Source organism: Pogona vitticeps, chromosome 5, assembly GCF_051106095.1.
Source record: "Pogona vitticeps strain Pit_001003342236 chromosome 5, PviZW2.1, whole genome shotgun sequence".
In the NCBI taxonomy this organism is placed as follows: domain Eukaryota; kingdom Metazoa; phylum Chordata; class Lepidosauria; order Squamata; family Agamidae; genus Pogona; species Pogona vitticeps.
This window is the reverse complement of record NC_135787.1, coordinates 88,738,882-88,756,867: the sequence shown is the minus strand read 5'-3', so window position 1 is coordinate 88,756,867 and position 17,986 is coordinate 88,738,882. Positions and strand designations below refer to the sequence as shown.

The 17,986-nt window shown below is 40.6% G+C and overlaps 2 protein-coding genes across 3 annotated transcripts in view; one reads left to right on the top strand and one right to left on the bottom strand.

The window, feature by feature from the left end:
- Positions 1–5,736, bottom strand: part of QDPR (quinoid dihydropteridine reductase) — a 25,036-nt gene extending 19,300 nt beyond the window's left edge. For both annotated transcript variants that reach the window (XM_020809831.3, XM_078394064.1), the window contains exon 1: positions 96–5,736. In XM_020809831.3, the coding sequence (XP_020665490.3) occupies positions 96–374 (279 nt within the window). In that variant the 5' untranslated portion in view covers positions 375–5,736. The remainder of the gene's footprint in view (positions 1–95) is intronic.
- Positions 5,446–17,986, top strand: CLRN2 (clarin 2). The gene is made up of 3 exons (XM_020809832.3): positions 5,446–5,698; positions 11,229–11,408; positions 13,145–17,986. Exons 1-3 carry the CDS (start codon positions 5,446–5,448, stop codon positions 13,408–13,410), a joined length of 699 nt encoding a protein of 232 aa, XP_020665491.1. The 3' UTR covers positions 13,411–17,986.

Sequence of the window (17,986 nt, the reverse complement as noted above, 5' to 3'; positions counted from 1 at the left end):
GGGCACTGAACGCCTCCTTTACCAAGCACAACTAAGCGGCAGAAACGGTGGCCTTCTCGTTCGTCAACACGTTCCCGAGTTCAAGAACAGCTTACCCAGTTTTTAGCTCTGAAGCACTGCACGCATTTGGAGCCCAGGGCCCCTCGGCCGCCATACACGAGCACCCGGTGCGCCTCAGCCACTGCCATCATGCTCTCTCTCGGGTGCGCACAGCCACCGCCCCGCCGCGCCAAATCCCCGTCGCCTTCTGCAGAAGGAGCTCCGCGCAGAAGCCTTCCTACCTCCGCCCCCCAACAAGCCCGAAGCGCCCTGCGCGGACCAATCGTCTTCAGCGTCCTTTCTGCTCCCCGGCAGACTGGCAGAAACAGCCTCATCTATTGCGAGTTTGAAGGGGGGAATGGGCGGGTCGTCTGGAAGAGGTGCCATTAGGTTTGCTTGTTGCATGGGAGTAAAACACTGGCGTGGATGTATCCGTTCAGGTAAAAAAGCGGAATCCTGCTCAGCCGTGGAAAATCACTGGAAGGGTGAACCTGGTAAAACCGCTCCTTAAATATCTCACTTACCTTGCAAGCCCTGTTAGTGTCGCTACAAGTCGTTTCTGACCTGACAGTGCGACAACAAAATATAAAAACGTAACATTTAAGAATAGGTAGCTATGTTAGCATGTCCAAACATATCAGGCAAAATCCAAAGAAAGAAAACAAAAAGACAAAAACCTGTGGCACCTTAAAGACTTAACTATGGTAAAGCTCACATTCAAATATAAAGTTTTAAGGTGCCACATGTTTTTGTCTTTTTGTTTTGTTTCATAACATTTAAGGTAACAATGTTCAACAATGTCTCACAATCATGCATAAATACAAGAACAGAGAGAAGCCTAGCCAAGATGTTCAAGCAAGCAAAGCATTCTGTTTAGAACCGATTAAAAAGAAGTTTTAAAACAAATTCATACAGTATTTAAAAACTATTTTTAAAAAGGATGACCATATAAAATAATCAGCCTGAGGAAAACAGAAGTCATGGACCAGGGCGTGGACTCGCCTCCCTTACCGTCTCCACACAAGAATTGGAGGTTGTTCATGACCTCATGTACCTTGGCTCAATGATCTCTGGCACTCTCTCCCTAGATATCGAGCTGGACAAACACATTGGCAAAACAGCTACCATCTAGACTCACAAAGAGAGTATGGCTTAATAAGAAGCTGACAGTGTATACCAAGATCCAGGTCTATGTAGCCTGTGTCCTGAGTACACTCCTGTACTGCAGTGAGTCCTGAACCCTTTGTGCGTGGCAGGAGAAGAAGCTGAACACATTCCATATGCATTGTCTCCGACACATTTTTGGTATCACCTGGCAGGACAAAGTTCCAAACAGAGTAGTCCTAGATCGAGTTGGAATTTTCAGCATGTATACATTACTGAAACAGCCATGTCTATGTTGGCTCGGGCTTGTCGTGAGAATGGCTGATGGTCGGATTCCAAAAGATCTCCTATATGGAGAATTAGTGCAGGGAAATCACCCCAGAGGGAGACCACAGCTGCGATACAAGGATATCTGCAAGCAGGATCTGAAGGCTTTAGGAATAGACCTCAACAAATGGGAAACTTTGACATCTGAGTGTTCAGCCTGGAGGCAGGTGGTGCATCATGGCCTCTCCCATTTTGAAGAGACACTTGTTCAGCAGGCGGAGGCAGAGGCAGTCCCGAAACCAGCAAAATCAGGGAGCTGGACAGGGGTCAGATTGGATTTGTCTTCAGTGTGGAAGGGATTGTCACTCTCAAATTGGCCTTCTCAGCCACACTAGATGCTGTTCCAAGTCCTCTATTCAGAGCACATTATGATAGTCTCTCAAGACTGAAGGATGCCTAATCTAATCTTAATCTTAATGAAATAATGAGACAGATTTGATTGCTATCTGGGAGTTTAGTATGGATGTTGTCTGCTAATTTCCACTTCTTTCCTGGTATTTAACACTATCAGAAGGGTGGTTAGTTTCCTTTTCCCAAATGCTCCAATTCTCAGCTGGACTTTCTGTAACCGCTTGCAACTACCCTCACCACAGCTCTAAAATAGTGGTCCTATGGGTGTGTGTGGTTCCTTCCTCTGTTTATCTATCTATCTATCTATCTATCTATCTATCTATCTATCTATCTATCTATCTATCTATCTATCTATCTATCTATCTATCTATCTATCTATCTATCTATCTATCTATCTATCTATCTATCTATCTATCTATCTATCTATCTGTCTGTCTGTCTGTCTGTCTGTCTGTCTGTCTGTCTGTCTGTCTGTCTGTCTGTCCGTCCGTCTTATTAGATTTATATACCGCCCATCTAGAACGCGTCTACTCTGGGCGGTTTACATGTAATATAAAAAGGAACCAAGATAAAATCCAAATTTGTCCAAGATGGGAAAGAAAAAAGAAGAAGTCTTGTGTAACCCCGTGGAGGTTGCCCACTGGGTTTGTGATAATCCCCATTGAAATGACTGCTGTGGAATTATGGCAGTTGATTGACACAGATGGGATTTTTCACTGGGCCCAAAAGTGGCTAGATACTGCTCTTACCCTGTGCAGACAACAGCTATGGAGGAACTTGGGAATGTGTCCCCTCTCCATCCTTTCCTCAGAAAGGATGGAGAGCGGACACATTCTGAGGAAAGGGTGGAGAGGGCTTAGCTGCTTAGTTGTGGCTGTGGTCTTCTCCAAAAAAGCTATAACATCCAATACAAGTCTCTCTCCCCAGTATTAGCAGTAGCTGGTTGTCAGAAGCAGCCTTACATATGGAAGAGATATCTGAGGGTCAGATCACATTTTAAAACATTTTCTCCTGGGCTCACAAATTTTTCAGTATCACATGACTCTGACAACAGACATGCAAACAGCAAAGCCCTGCCAATCGCCCAGCTAGGAATGTACAAAACGAAAGCATGCCAATTTGCCAAAAGTGTACTGGGAGAAACACGTTAAACACAAATCTGAGGAAATGGACTTGTGCATGAAAGCTCACATTAAAATATAGTAGTTAATTTTTAAGATGCCATGACATTTTTGTGTTCTATGTTTTTTTATTTTCAGTTAGCTCCAGTCAAGACACTACAGCTTTACCAGATCATAGCAGAAAAACAAGTGCTGAAAAATTGCACCTCTGTCTGACAATCACAGTGTTTCTTCTGATTGGTTGTAGCAGGATTATGAATGATTATACTTGATCTAAAGTAACAGATCTAATTGTGTGCTGTTAGCAATAATTTAAAGCTCAGTTGATAGTTATAGTTCCCAATATTGTTTTGGCCCACAGTTTACCCAGACAAAGCTAGTGTGATGTAGTGGATAATGTCAGATAATTCAAGAGACCCAGGTTCAAATCCCTGCTCAGCCATGTAGAGTAGTAATAAACAAATATGTAATATATTTTCAAACCCTATTAAAGTTACAATAATTTAGAAGAAACTCATCAATTTTGCCAGTTGGTAAAAGATTTCAAAGGGCAGTCTTTTACAGAGGTAGTTTCTTCAAAGGATGCTTTATTATAATAAATTTGGAAGGTAAATATGGAAGACTAGCAGTTGCTTGAACATGCCTGCTAACCTTTAAACTGGCATCAAGATTTGTATTTACACAAACAATTGCTTTTTAATGGCTGCTTCTCAAACTGGGAGGAGGTAACAAGTAGTGTACCCCAGGGTTCAATCTTGGACTCAGAATTATGTAACATTTTTATTAATGACCTTGATCAAGGGGTTCAGGGAATGCTAATCAAATTTGTAGATGGCACAAAATTGGGTGGAATAGCTAATACCCTGGAAGACAGAAACAAAATTCAAAATGATCTAGATAGGCCTGAGCACTGGGTCGAAAACAACAGAATGAAATTTAACAAAGATAAATGCAAAGTACTGCATCTAGGAAAAAGCACCAAACACACAGTTACAAGATAGGAGATACCTGGCTCAGCAATACTACAAGTGAGAGGATCTTGGAATTGTCATAGACCACAAGCTGAATATGAGCCAACAGTGTGATGCAGCTACAAAAGAAGTAAATGCAATTTTAGTCTGAATTAATGCTATAGTCTCCAAATCCCATGAGGTACCTTTTCCCCTTATTCAGCAGTGGTTAGATCTCATCTTGAGTACTGTGTCCAGTTCTGGACACCACACTTCAAGAAGGATGCTGACAAATAGGAACAAGTTCAGAGGAGGGCAACAAGGATGATTAGCGGCCTGGAAACCAAGCCCTATGAGGAAAGATTGAAAGAACTGGGCATTTTTAGTCTTGAGAAAAGAAGACTGAGGGGAAATACAATAGCACTTTTCAAATATTTGAAAGGCTGTCACACAGAGGAGGGGCAGTACCTGTTCTCAATCAACCTAGAGTGCAGGGCATGCAACAATGGGCTCAAGTTACAGGAAGCCAGATTTCAGTTGAATATCAGGAAAAACATCCTAACTGTTAGCGCAGTTGTGACAATGGAACCAATTACCTCGAGAGGTGGCGAGTGCTCCAACACTGGAAGCATTCAAGAGAAACAACCACCCGGCATATATGCTTTGACTGTATTCCTGCGTTGAGCAGGGGGTTGGACTTGATGACCTTGTAGTCCCTTCCAACTTCATTATTCTATCATTCTTACCAGTCACCTGCAAAGCTCCTACTATTATTGTCACTTTTGTGGCAGGTGTTGTACAAGGTAGCAACCACAAGCCATAGGAAAAAAACATAATCAGCTATTACTGAGCAAGCTTATTTGTGCTGGCAATCTGGACAAAAAAAGGATAACGTTTACATTTCCAAGCTCAGGCTTGCAACTGTCACACTGCAGGGAAAGTGTACCTCCAAGCTGCAACCCATTTTATGTCCAGAACATTACTCACATGTCAAGGCCAGAAATCAATAAATATTATGTGTCTGTTTCATTTAATAGTCTCAGAAAGCAGAATGCCATCCATTTGCTTGACAGTACTGACATTTAGGAAAAACAAACTCAGAGATGGCTGCTTGATGTTATATAGCCAGGGGAGTTCTGATGCCAAATCTTGACATATTCATCCTGGTTTGCTCCCAGACAAATATGAGAGGTTTCTTAACAAAGTGAACAAACAGATGTTGCAAATAAACATCTCACAGGCCAGAAATGGACGCCATTTGAATATTTAAAACAGCTAAAGAATTTGAGCCTTTGAATGAAACATTAGTCATGTAACAGATACAGTGTTACACTCTCAACAACGAGCACAATTGCTCTGCAGAGCGATTAAGCCATTTGCTTGTGGATTATTACAAGAAATATATCTTTTTGGAGTTATTCTTTTTTTTCAAGCATAATATTTGTAGATTGGAAAAGATGTCATGTGAAACGAGAATTTGGAACCATTTGCATTGCCACCATCAATAATTAAACCTGGAAGGCCTTGAAATATTATTTCTCCAAGCTGTTAGAATGCCCGGCTGCTTCAAATGTACCTTGTTTTTGTTCATTGCTGTATTGAGTTTTATATCTTTTATTTTGATCCTCATTGCACTGGGCACCCAGAAATGGATGGCTGCAAAAATCCTTTGCAAAACAGGAGCTGAGCTGGTCAATGCCACAGATCCAGAGCTTGTTAAATTCATGGGAGAAATTTACTATGGACTTTTTGGAGGTGGCAAGATGCGACAATGTGGGTTAGGTGGGCGGCATTCCAGATTCACAAGTAAGTAGCAGTTTGGTTTCCTTTCTTGAATACATAAAAAAAATTAGATGCATTTGAGACATTGAGAATATGTCACAGACTCTGATATTTACATGAAGTTATTTTATGGCTTCAAGATTTTGAATGGAAATTTATTGGGGGGGGAGAGCTAATTCTTTTCATTGGTCGGGTGGGTTGTGGAGTGAGGGGGTAAAACTATTCCTTCAACTTGGAGAGAGGCCAAGCAATAATATGTAAAAAGTCAGATGGAAAAAGCAGGTAAAGGATATTTGACTTCTTGCTGGGCATGGACAACATTGGTAATAAGCTTCTTCAAAAGGGATCAAGATCCACCCCCCAGTCCTTCTTCATGTACTAACAAAAGGCTAACATTTTCCTTTGATTATTTCGTTGTCTCGTATTTCTATTTTAATTTAAGAAATTATATTAATAACTCTTTTGCATTGAACAAACTTCAGAACAACATCCATAAAAAACCTGATGAATTAAGATAAGTAAAACAGGATAAAACTCAAATGTCTTGAAAAAGTAAGGTCATAAGTAAGGTCATTAAATAAAATGCTCAGTCCTTGTTTAGAACCAAATACTGTAGCTCATTTCTCCTCCCACAATGTGATTTTCTTAGATATGTGCATTTGAACAGGAGACCTGCAACTTAATCATGAGATTACCATCCAGCAACCAGTCACAAAAGAAAATTCACTAGAATAAAAGCTAGGAGCAAAGTGAAATTAAACTGACCTTTACTTTTTCTTTTAATCTCTCCATCTTGGCAAGGATTTATATAATTGTTAAAATTTTGATGTTTTAAATGTTTTTAGGATGTTGTTTTGCTATGTTTTTATGTATGTAAGCTGCCCCGAGTAGACCTTGTCTAGGGGTGCAGGGTAAAAATCCAATGAAAGTAAAAGTAAAGAAAGCTCATGCTGGGACAAACAGAAATCTTTCCGTATTTAAGCCCTCTTTCACCATGTTTTTCAATTTGAACCTCAGATGAGGTTTTTATCACATTCACAATCAGAGAGCACGTCACAGCTACACCACCTTTTCTCATTAAATGATTTACAACAGTGGGGGCAGGGAATGGCAAGAACAGTATGTAAAAATGAGTGGGTTACAATTGGAGGACAATGTTGTCTAAATAAAGAACTCATAATGTCCAGACAATTAAGATGGACAATACCACGATTAAAGTCTTGTCTGAAAGTACCTTAAGTGAAACTTTAGTAGAGGGTCTCCACTTTTTTATACTCCTCAGCAGAGGAGGTGAGTGATTCTAGATCACTACTAGTGGCATTGGAAATGGGGAAAAATAACCTGCCTAATGTGGATGGGCACTTCCCCTAGAAATAGTGTTTCAGGTGATATTGAGCTTTGCCCTAAGTAGTCCCGGTGGCATAGGTCATTAATTTACTAATTATTTATTTGAAATATTTTTATCCCCCTTTTCTCCATAAAAGAACCCAGGGCAGCTTACATCATTACGCATTATCCCATTGTTCCTTAGGTAAGCCTGGGGCATGGCCTGCATCTCCTCCAGCACAGAGAAACTTAGCTCTGATTATGCACTCTCTGATAACATGCAGGATTCATTACAGTAACGTGAGAAAAAGATCTGGATTCTCTTAAGACCTTATTGTGAGGAAGTGGACAGGAAAGCATGCATCCCTGTTCATGTGCCATCCTCTCCCTCATCTCACACAGATAGGGACATCTCCTATTGGTATTGCACAGATGTGGAGGATTCAGGGAGGGAGAAGCTCGATTTAGAAAGTAAGGACAAGAAAGGAACCAAGGAGTGGGGCCACCAATGAGAGAGACTGATTTAGGCAGGAATAAAAATCTGGGAAACCAACCACCAATAACAGAGGGGTATCTGATGGTGGGAGAATCATCGAAGCATCATAGGGTTGGAAGGGACCTTGGAGGTCTTCTAGTCCAATCCCCTGCCCATGGCAGGAGACCTCATACCATCCCAGACCTCATACCATCCTGGACAGATGGCTGTCCAATCTTTTCTTGAAAACCTCCAGCAATGGGGCAACTACAACATTAGGAGGCAAGCTGTTCCACGGCTTAATAGTTCTCACCATCAGAAAATTCCTCCTTGTATTCTCGAAGACTTTCATGGCCGGGATCTGATAGTTGTTGTAGGTTTTTCAGGCTGTTTGGCCGTGTTCTGGAGATTTTTGTTTAGGAAGAAAAACTTCCAGAACACAGCCAAACAGCCCAAAAAACCTACAACAACCAAATTCCTCCTTATTTCCAGGTTGGATCTCCCTCTGATGAGTTTCCACCCATTGGTTCTTGTCCTACCCTCAGACACAATGGAGAATAAATCAATGCCATCTTCGCTGTGGCAACCCTTCAAATATTGGAAGACTGCTATCATGTCTCCCCTCAGTTTTCTCTTTGTTAAGCTAAACATACCTAGTTCTTTTAGTCATTCTTCATAGGATTTAACCTCCAGTCCCCTTATCACCTTTGTTGCTCTTCTCTGCACCCCTTCCAGGGCATCAGCATCTTTTTTGTATTGTGATGACCAGAACTGGACACGGTACTCCAAGTGCAGCCTTACCAGCACGGTATAGAGTGGTACTATCACTTCCCATGATCTTGATGCTATCCCTCTGTTGATGCAGCCGAGGACTGTGTTGGATTTCTTGGCAGCTGCAGCACACTGCTGACTCATCCTTAGGTGGTGGTCCACCAGGACACCTAAATCTCTCACAGGTACTACTGTCAAGCAAGGTACAACCTATCCTGTACCTGTGCATTCTAGTTCCCTCCACCACCTTTTGGATGATAAAGTTGTTAGCCAGGCATGTCAGGAACCTGTTGGATCTCCCACTTGCTGCAGAGTTGGCTTCCCAGTTGATATTCGATTAGTTAAAGTCCCCCCAGAAGAGGAAGATGGCATAGGAACTGAGGAGGATATAAAGAAGGAAGAAATAAAGGGGGAGAAGGAGAGTGACTGGGGCAGAGGAAGGAGAGCAGAAGGAAAGGGTGATAGAGGAATTGCCCGAAGGGTGGGGATGGGTCAAGTTGGAAGTTCCATGGATCAAGGAAATGGTTTGGATGAAATTTGCTAAGGAAGAAATAGAGAAATGATAGAAGTGTAAGCCCTTGCTGAAATTGCTGTATTAGGGAGAAGGAAAAAGGAAGACATTCAGGAAGGAAGAGAGGGAGTATCAGTTCAGTTAGCAGAAACAGAGGGGATAGAATGGACAGTGTTGTCCTAGCCCAAGAAAGGGCTCCCTGGAGGAGGAAGGAGCCTTAAGAAACAACTGTGCCCCAGGAGAGAGTTACCAAAGGGGAACAAGCATGTCACCCATATTGCAGAAACCTTTTGTGAGTTGATTCTCACCCGTTTGCAGACCTACTGACCGCAAGACGTTTGGTGGAATGCCCCATTTTTAAAAAGTGATTGAAGTAAAAGAGTTGGTTTGAGTCCCTATGGTTACTGAGTGAAGAACCCAATGAAGTTGTTGTTGAGAAACCACAGTTACTGTTAAATAAATCTCCATTAGTTAAGCCAGACATCTTCTCATTTTTACAGAGGGAAATGGGAGAACTACCTGAGCCAAAACCCAAACCCAGTCACACCCATGAAAATTTCAGTTAGTTCCCAGGATTATAGCCACAAACCTTATAACTAAAATTATAGATGCCACAGCAGCCCAGTTCTTAAATCATTCTGAGAACAATTTAAATTGCTTTCTGCCCTTTAATACTATACAGCATTGTGAATCTGGGTTCTTGAAGGAATGCCTAGGTTCTTGAAGGTAAATTGCTTATATCAATTAAAATCACTGATATAGACTCTTTTCTGGGAGTCTCTAGGAGGTGAGGTGAGGTGAGGTAAGGCAGAGAAATGGCTTCTTACTGGTGTGCTGTCTTTGCATATCCTGCATGGGATTCTCTTCTTGTTCTCCCAAGCTTTTTATGGGCCATACCAGAGGTCATTAATGGTCTTTTAAAAATAAGTAGCAATTGTGGTGAGTCCAAGCTGAATCAAGACTTCCACATCTGCCATTTCTACTGGAAAAAAAATTATCATTTTGATTGTGGATTAACTCTCTTAATCTGAAACTTTGCTTTTAAACCCCATTTTATGCAAATAGGCATTGCTTGACTTGCATCTTGCTCGGTGTGGCCCTAAGCTGTGCCTGTTAATGTGATCTACTCTTTGAATTACTGGATTTATTGAGTTTACGCAGTTTCGTAATAATGTTAATTTTTAGCAGATCACTTTGGAATCATTGGGATGAGGGATAAGAAAGAAGTGAATAACTCAAAATAAACATAGAATAAAGGCCATTATCATTTTAATTCACTGGCATTTGGAACCTGAAGCTGCCAAATCATGCACATATCCCAATTTTGCTGAATTCTTACAGGTCAGAGGGTTGCATCTTACATTAATCTTCACGACTCACTGAAATAAATGGAATTTACATTTGTTGTGGGCAACAAATTGTAGACATTGCAATGGGCCTACTTTAAACAGGAACAACCATAGAATGCACCTTTTCTTGGTTTAGAACTTGCTTTATTTGGGTTATACATCTACAGTGATAATGACAATAATGATAATAGTATGCTGTCAAATCAATTTTGACTTATGATGACCCTTCTCAGGGTTTTCTAGGCAGAGTACTCAGAAACAGTTTACCATTTTCTTCTTCTGGGGGCTCCCTGGGACTGTGCAGCTTGCCCAAGGCCACAGAGGCTAGCTCTATTTGCAGGAGACACCGTGGGGAATTGAATTCCCAACCTCTGGCTCCACAGCCAGATACCTAACTTACTGAGCTAGCCAGCCAGCTGTTGTTTATATTTGTATATTACATTTATATAGAACAGAATTCTTCGGAAATCAATATATTAAAACTTTACACCAAAACAATTCATATCAGCTATAAAGATGATACATGGCAAATTTTTAACACCAAATGCATGTGGCATGGGAATTCATGACCAATATCAAAGCACATGACATACTGTAATTACTCCCTTACTGTACAGAAGGTACATAGCCCATCAGTTTTTCATATTTTATATCATATTTTAAGTACAGTAGCTGGAACATCTTCTAAGAAAGTCACTAGAATGATTCAGGATGAGAAAGCTCTGCAGCATCCTTCTGCTCTGCCAGCATCTTTTGTTAGTCTTTTGTTCCATCAAGTCCCTGTCAAGTTATGGTGACCCCATGAATAAGTGACCACCTCTTGCAAACTCAAGTCCATCGTTTCCTTTATTAGCCAACTCATTTCATAATTTGTTCTCTTTTACTGCTGTCTTAAACTTTTCCCAGCATGGTTCATTTTCTCAACATGATTCTCATTATGTGCCCAAAGTACGATAGCCTCCGTTTAGTCATTTTGCTTATAGAGTGAGTTCAGGGTTAATTTGATCTAGGACCCATCACTTGTTTATCTTTCCAACAAGTCTGTGGCATCTGCTATCCTAAAGTTCTCCTCTTGCCAACATTTATACAATGAATAACTGTGTGTTCTTTTTTCCTTGTCAGTTTTTCCACACCTTGTGAAAACTTTGAACACAGCTCTTCATGTGGTGATCATCTTCTTCCTTTGTATGGCATTTTCTTTTGCCCTGACCAGTTTAGGATTCTGCATCTTAAACATAATAAAAGTACCCTATCGGGCTATTAAAGGTCCAGCTGGAATAGCTCTATGGAATTTACTTGCAGGTAAAAGTTAAGTTTAAGAAATAGTTTTCTGTTAGCAAGCACACAATAAAATGATAATGTAAATTGACAGGCAAAGTATTTGTTTTGTGTAATGTATATGGATATATAAATAATCTTATGAATGCTCTTATTCCTTAGGAGGTAGTTCAGAGAACATAATTTATGGCTTCCCATGCAAAACATTGGCAAATAATCACAAGCCAAGCAAAAATGTTCCTTGAGCCATATTATAATTGTTATTACTTATAATGAATGGTTAGAATTAGAAATGGGGGTATTTGTATTTGGATACGAATATGCCCGCACGGCTGGCCTTAATGAGGGTCCACTCACCAATCCGACATGGACGGCACAATTCTATGAATGGCTCTGCAGTACATGATCCACTCGCTACTCCTGGGAGGAGGCAGGAGGACAAGCCTCACTGCAAGGTCGAAGAGTGGTGAGTGGATTGCGTGCTGCGGCACCATTGGTAGAACTGCACCATCCACATCTCCAGCGGATCATTGAGTGGACCGTCCAGCGCCATGGGACTGGACCCTTGTTAACACCTCCTGTGTGGGGATAGTCATATTCGTATACAAATACAATTAGCTCCATTTCTAGTCCGAATTCTATTGGTGTTTGTGTTATCTGCCACAAGTTTGGCAGGATGTGTCTTCATTTTTGTCATGTGTCTTATCGGACTCCTGACTGGGTAATCAAGATGCACCATGGCACATCATCAGTTAGCCACAGTTAGCTGTAGTAAATTACTCAGACCTTATATAAACACAAAAGGGGGGCCAACCACTACATATTTATTTCCATGACTATTTATAATATGAAAAATGGTAAAATAATGATCTCATACTGCATGTCAGAATGTTACCCTTTATTTTGCTAAGTTAAAACCTGGGTTTCAATATATGTACATATTATTACAAAAATCAATCAGTGTTAGATATAGTTTAACAATGTATCTGATGAATTCTTACCACCTTCTTGCTCCTAGGCCCTTTTTCTGCTCTAGGCAAGGAGTTGGGTGCTTGGAGAATATGCTGATATACTTGTTGAGTCCCTGTGTTGAAGCCAACTGGACTAGCAACTAAATCTTACTTCAGAACTAGTGATGGAACAGCATACCTCCATTACTGCATCTGAAGGCATTAGGCTGAGGATGTGCAGCACAAGCTGTTTGGTACACTTAGTTCTGTCCTCCAACATCTGTCACTCTCCACCTCTCTAGCATCTGCTAAATGAAATGGCTTCATGCCTTTGCCCAATGGTAGGCTCTAACTCTCTTTTTTCATAGTTAAAATATATATTTTGGGGGGATTTTTCTTTTAATATTTTTAATATTTTCAGACTGTGGATAAGTGAATCAGTGGGTACTGCTCCTGCAGAGAAGGAATCCTACCATATGGGCCTAAGATGACAGTTCATGAAGTAATTTTCAAGGGATCAACATGCAGATACAGACTAAACCATTTTTAATATCGAGCAAAACAATTAAAAACAGACAAGATTCAGTCACCCACGCTTCCAAGTAAGATGCAGTAAGGGAAGCTGTATATCTTCCATATGTTTGGAAATTATACATTTTGTGACAGTAGGCATTCATGGGTTCACAGGTTAATGGAAAACAAGATGAGTGGTGATTACTCAGCATAGAACAGGTTCGAATGAATGGCAGCAGAATCAAATATTTTGCATTTAATGTACAATTTTTCTCTCTCTTCGAAATTCTCTTTCAGGTGTCTTTGCAGTGCTGGCAGTGACTAGCTTTATGGCTGCTGTTCAACTGCATAACCTTACAGAAAGGATTGCCAATTTCCAGGAAAATATCTTCCAGTTCGTCATCTTGGATGAACAATATGAACATTCTTTTTGGCTTTCTGTAGCAAGTGCAACGGTTCACGGTGTGAATTTGCTGCTAGTTGCCATCAGTGTGATTCACTTTCCTGCACTGAAAACTAAGACAGAAGAAGCAAATGTTACAGCAGAAGATATAATGTACTAAATACCTACCTGTCCCTGTTTGCCACTTGCCCATTTTTAGACTTCCATAATCTATTGATCTGCACTGTCTTAAAAGGTGTTAAAAATACTGGCAAGGATCAAATAATTGTATAGGGCATATGGTCAGCATCACAGATTTGGTGGTTTGGGCAAATGCAGAATGAAAAAAAGCCTAGAGATTCCATCACACCAACAATGTATTAATTTATTTAATTTACATCCTACCAACGTAGTGAATTCACATTCACTAAGCACTGTACAAACAAGTAAAACCCCACAATGTCCACACACTTCATTCCCATAAAAACATGATGATATAATCAAAATGGTTATATAATTGAATTGAGTGAGGTGGTCTACAGAAACATCAAAATTTACATCATTTGAGGGTAAGAAGTCCTTAAAGGCTGCTTTATATTTCTTGAGTAATTTTTTGACTATTGGGAGGAACAGAGCCCGGCACACCTCAACTGGTAGTTTATTCCACAAAGTGGACGCTGTTACAGAGAAACCTGATTCTTCGTCGTTATTTTTCTGGCTTCCCGTTGTGGTGCCAACTTTAAAATTGTGGATTGAGAGCTTCATGTAACACAAGAAGCTATTTTTGGGAGAGACGCTCTGACAGGTATTGAGGTTCTCAGCCATTTAGGGCTTTAAAGGCTTTAAACCAGCACCATGAACTGAGCATGGAAAATAACAGTGAGTGAATGTAAGTGGGCCAAGTCTGGGGACATATGATTGATTTAAAGAGTCCCACAGATCAGCCTAGAGCCTCATTTTGGACCTGCTAGAGTTTCTGTACTGTTTTCAAGGGCAGCTCTATATAGAGAGTATTACAGTTGAAATTACCAATGCATGCACTACTATTATTTGGCATTTCTTATCCAGGTAGGGTACAGACAACTGCAACCAACCAAAGTAGATAGAAGGCATTCCTGACCACATGATTTCCACATTCCCTTCAACTCCTGGGAGGATTGACTGCAGCACATTTTTCTCATGCTATGCCAACCTTCAAAGAGCCCAGAACAAAGCAAGAACACCTTTTTCTTGTTGTTCAAGGGACCTTGTTCATGGACCTCTAAAACAAGGGAGAAGTTTTCATTCAACAACAGTGCTGTGCAATGAATAATTTATATTTGATCTCATTTAATGAAAGCACATCCTATAGCCTGATACTGCTACTTCAAATAAGATTCCTGAATGCTCCTCACATAGACCTCTGTATATGCAAATGTAATATAGTGAAAAGAGGGCTATGCTAGAAATGCTTCTCCTGTTAAGTCATCTTTGATAATGAAGAAGTATTCAAATATGTCAACTTCTGTTGTAACAAAATGTAATTCTGTGAGTTAAGAAAATAAACTTCTTCTGAAAACACAGGGGGCACTTTCACATGATAAAAGAAGTAAAAATGAATACTAAGCCTGGTGCACACAAGCAGTTATAAGCGGGTGAATTTAATGCTGCCACTTGTTTTGCGAGGTGGCCAAAGAGGTCTGGTAGTCTGGGATTCAGCCAGCACTCACTGCACTAAAGACATGAAGAACTTCCTTGCAGAGAGAAGAATAGATCAAATACAGTGGTGCCTCAACTTATGACTGTCCCTACGGTATGACCAATTCGACTTATGAACAGCTCCAGTTGCAAAATTTTGCTTCTACTTGTGAACGGAGCTTCCATTTACGAACAGAAAAAGGCAGGGGGAAAAGGCGGGAAATTCAAATTGCTAACTGTAGATGGTGAAAGAGGCTGCTTCTTTGTAGCTCTTTCGCCCCAACAGTTAGAGTGAGTGCGATCGATCGAGGAGGGAGTGCCTGGCTTCTGCTTCTCAGTGAGCGTGTGTGTGTTTGCAGGGAGGCTTGGGACTGCCTGTTAGGTAAGGCAAGGCGCTGTTTTCTGCTTTTTAAAAACTGTTCTAGGTGTTTTCGCGAAGGCTTTCACGGCTGGGATCTAATGGTTGTTGTGGGTTTTTCAGGCTCTTTGGCCATGTTCTGAAGGTTGTTCTTCCTAAAGTTTTGCCAGTCTCTGTGGCCGGCATCTTCAGAGGACAGCACTCAGTTCTAGGTGTTTTTGCAGCATGGTTTTAGGGTGGGGGTTATGTTTCTGTGCAGTTTTTTGTTTGTTTTTTTGGGTTCCCTCCATTTCTAATGGGTCTTGGGGAGGTTGGTTGCTTTTTGGGGTTTCCCCCATTTCTGATGGATCCTGCATGCTTTCCTTGCCTTTTCCTTTGTTTTCTTTGCATTTCTGACCTTGTCCCTTTGTTCTCTGTGCATTTCCAATCTGCTCCATTTTCTGTGCATTTGCAATGGGTCCTGCATGCTTCCCTTGCTTCTTCCTTTGTTTTCTTTGGATTTCCAACCTTGTCCCTCTGTTCTCTGTGCATTTCCAATCTGCTGTTTGTTTTCTGTGCATTGGCAATGGGTCTTGCACATTTGATTGCTTCCCCCCCCCCTTCGGCCAGAAGGGATTAATCACCTTTCCAATGAGTCTTGCAGTAATTTTTTTGGTGATTTTTTTCTTTGGCTGGAACGGATTAATGGGGTTTCAATGCATTCCTATGGAAAATGGTGCTTGAACCTATGATCATTTCAACTTACGTCCATCTTCCAGAATGGATTATGGTCATAACTTGAGGCAACACAGTAATGATTCCTACAGGCATGACTCTTGGTATTCCAAAAAACAAGCCATTCAAGGACACATGAAAATCAATGACTATATTGAAAATAGAATGGAGAGAAATCAGTGTGGAAACCTTGTGAAGCCTAGACTGCAAGAGATTGTGACTTGGGTGAAGAATTCATGGGATAAAATCACTGACAGCTGTGTTGCCAATGCACTATGAGCAGGCTACATGGACAAGAAGTGCTCATTTAAGGAGAGCTCTATTGCTAGACATCAGAGATTGGGGCCAATGGTTCTACAGGAAATGGAGTCACAAGAAATTCAGGCCAAAATTCAAACTTTGGAGAGTTATGATGATGTTCCAGAAGAAGATGACATGACTGTATTTGAATAAATGTCGATTGTTGTACATGAAAAAAATCTTCTGAAAATAAGCCCTAATGTGTTTTTGAAGCAAAAATTAACACTGTCTTATTTTTGGGGGAACAGGGTATATTTTCAAACCAAAAAAAATGTTGTTGTTTTATCCTGACATTTCATTAACAATTTTTGGTACAAGTATTAGCATGACTTAGCCCAGAGTTTGGGCTTTTGTGTGTATGTAAAACATAGTACATCCCAACAATATATCAAAGCAAAGAGCTACACTGATTTAAAAGAACAAACAACAAAATACAAAAGAGATAATTACCAGGAAACTGAGTGCACCTGTAATCAGTCATGGTGCCAGTATCACAGATGATCACAGTTGTAACATGCCAGCACTCACTGGTATAGAGAAAATCTTAAAACTTGCCAAGATATGTCATGTGTGAGAGAGACAGTTAGTGAGTGAGTGAGTGTGTGTGTGAGAGAGAGGTTGAGATTGATGATATTCCAATACATATTCAAATGAGAGAAAAATTGTGGCTTGTTCTCTGTCTTCCCAATTGTCACCTAAGGGCTCTTGCTCTGCTAGATTATTAACCTTTTGGCCTCCCATGCAGCTTTGTCTTGTTCTCCAACCTCTTTCTTTGTTTTTGTTTTATTCTTCTTCTCATGGAGAGACATTCCTAGTATTCCACAGCTATGTGACACCTCACATAAAGTCATTCTTCTAATCTGAGCAGCAGCATGTCTTCTACTTGATCACCTATATAATACTCTACAAATATGGAGGACAACTTTCATCATCCACAGTAAACATGAACATGACAAACCTGGTTACCTATCCTAAGAGAGCTGGAAAAGGCCAAGATGTGGAAGGCTGTTCTACAGCAGGTGTCTCCAACCCCCAGACTGCGGACCAGTACCAGTCTGTGGTGTCATGAGATCGAAGGAGAATGGATTTGTAGTCAGATATTAAAGGAAAATGGGAATTGTAGTCAACGAGAAAAAGAAAATTGAGTCTGTTCGGTTTTAAAAGTGAAAGGAAGACATGGGAATGTGAGAAAGGCAGAGAGGTTGTTTTTCTTAATTTACAACCAGCCTGGTACAGCGTGAATCCTGATAAGCATACAAGGATGGGGAGGCACAGAGAGAACGAAGACCCAACACATTCTTTTCTAATTGGAATGGAGATAAACTACCTGCATCTTCATGAGAATTGTGGGTGGAATGGACAGTTATGCCTCCTTGAGTTGATTGGTTTATGTTCAAGAAGAAGGAGGTCCAGAGAATGTACAAAATGGACGATGGATTATGTGGGAGAGATTCTTGTTTGCTTCTTGTTCTAGTCGAGATCCATGATGATGGATTGATGGTTTCAGTATGTGGCTTGAAGGAAAAAGAGAATGTAAGTAAGGGAAACAAGAAGGTGGGGCTAGCCCACCTTAGCCCAGTTTAGTGTTTGTTATTTTTAATGGGAATTAGTTGTATTTAACTGTGTATTCTTTTGAACATGTTCTTTATGCTATGCTTGAGCAAAAACAAACTGTTTCTGTGAAACTATATGTTTTCTTAATCAAAAA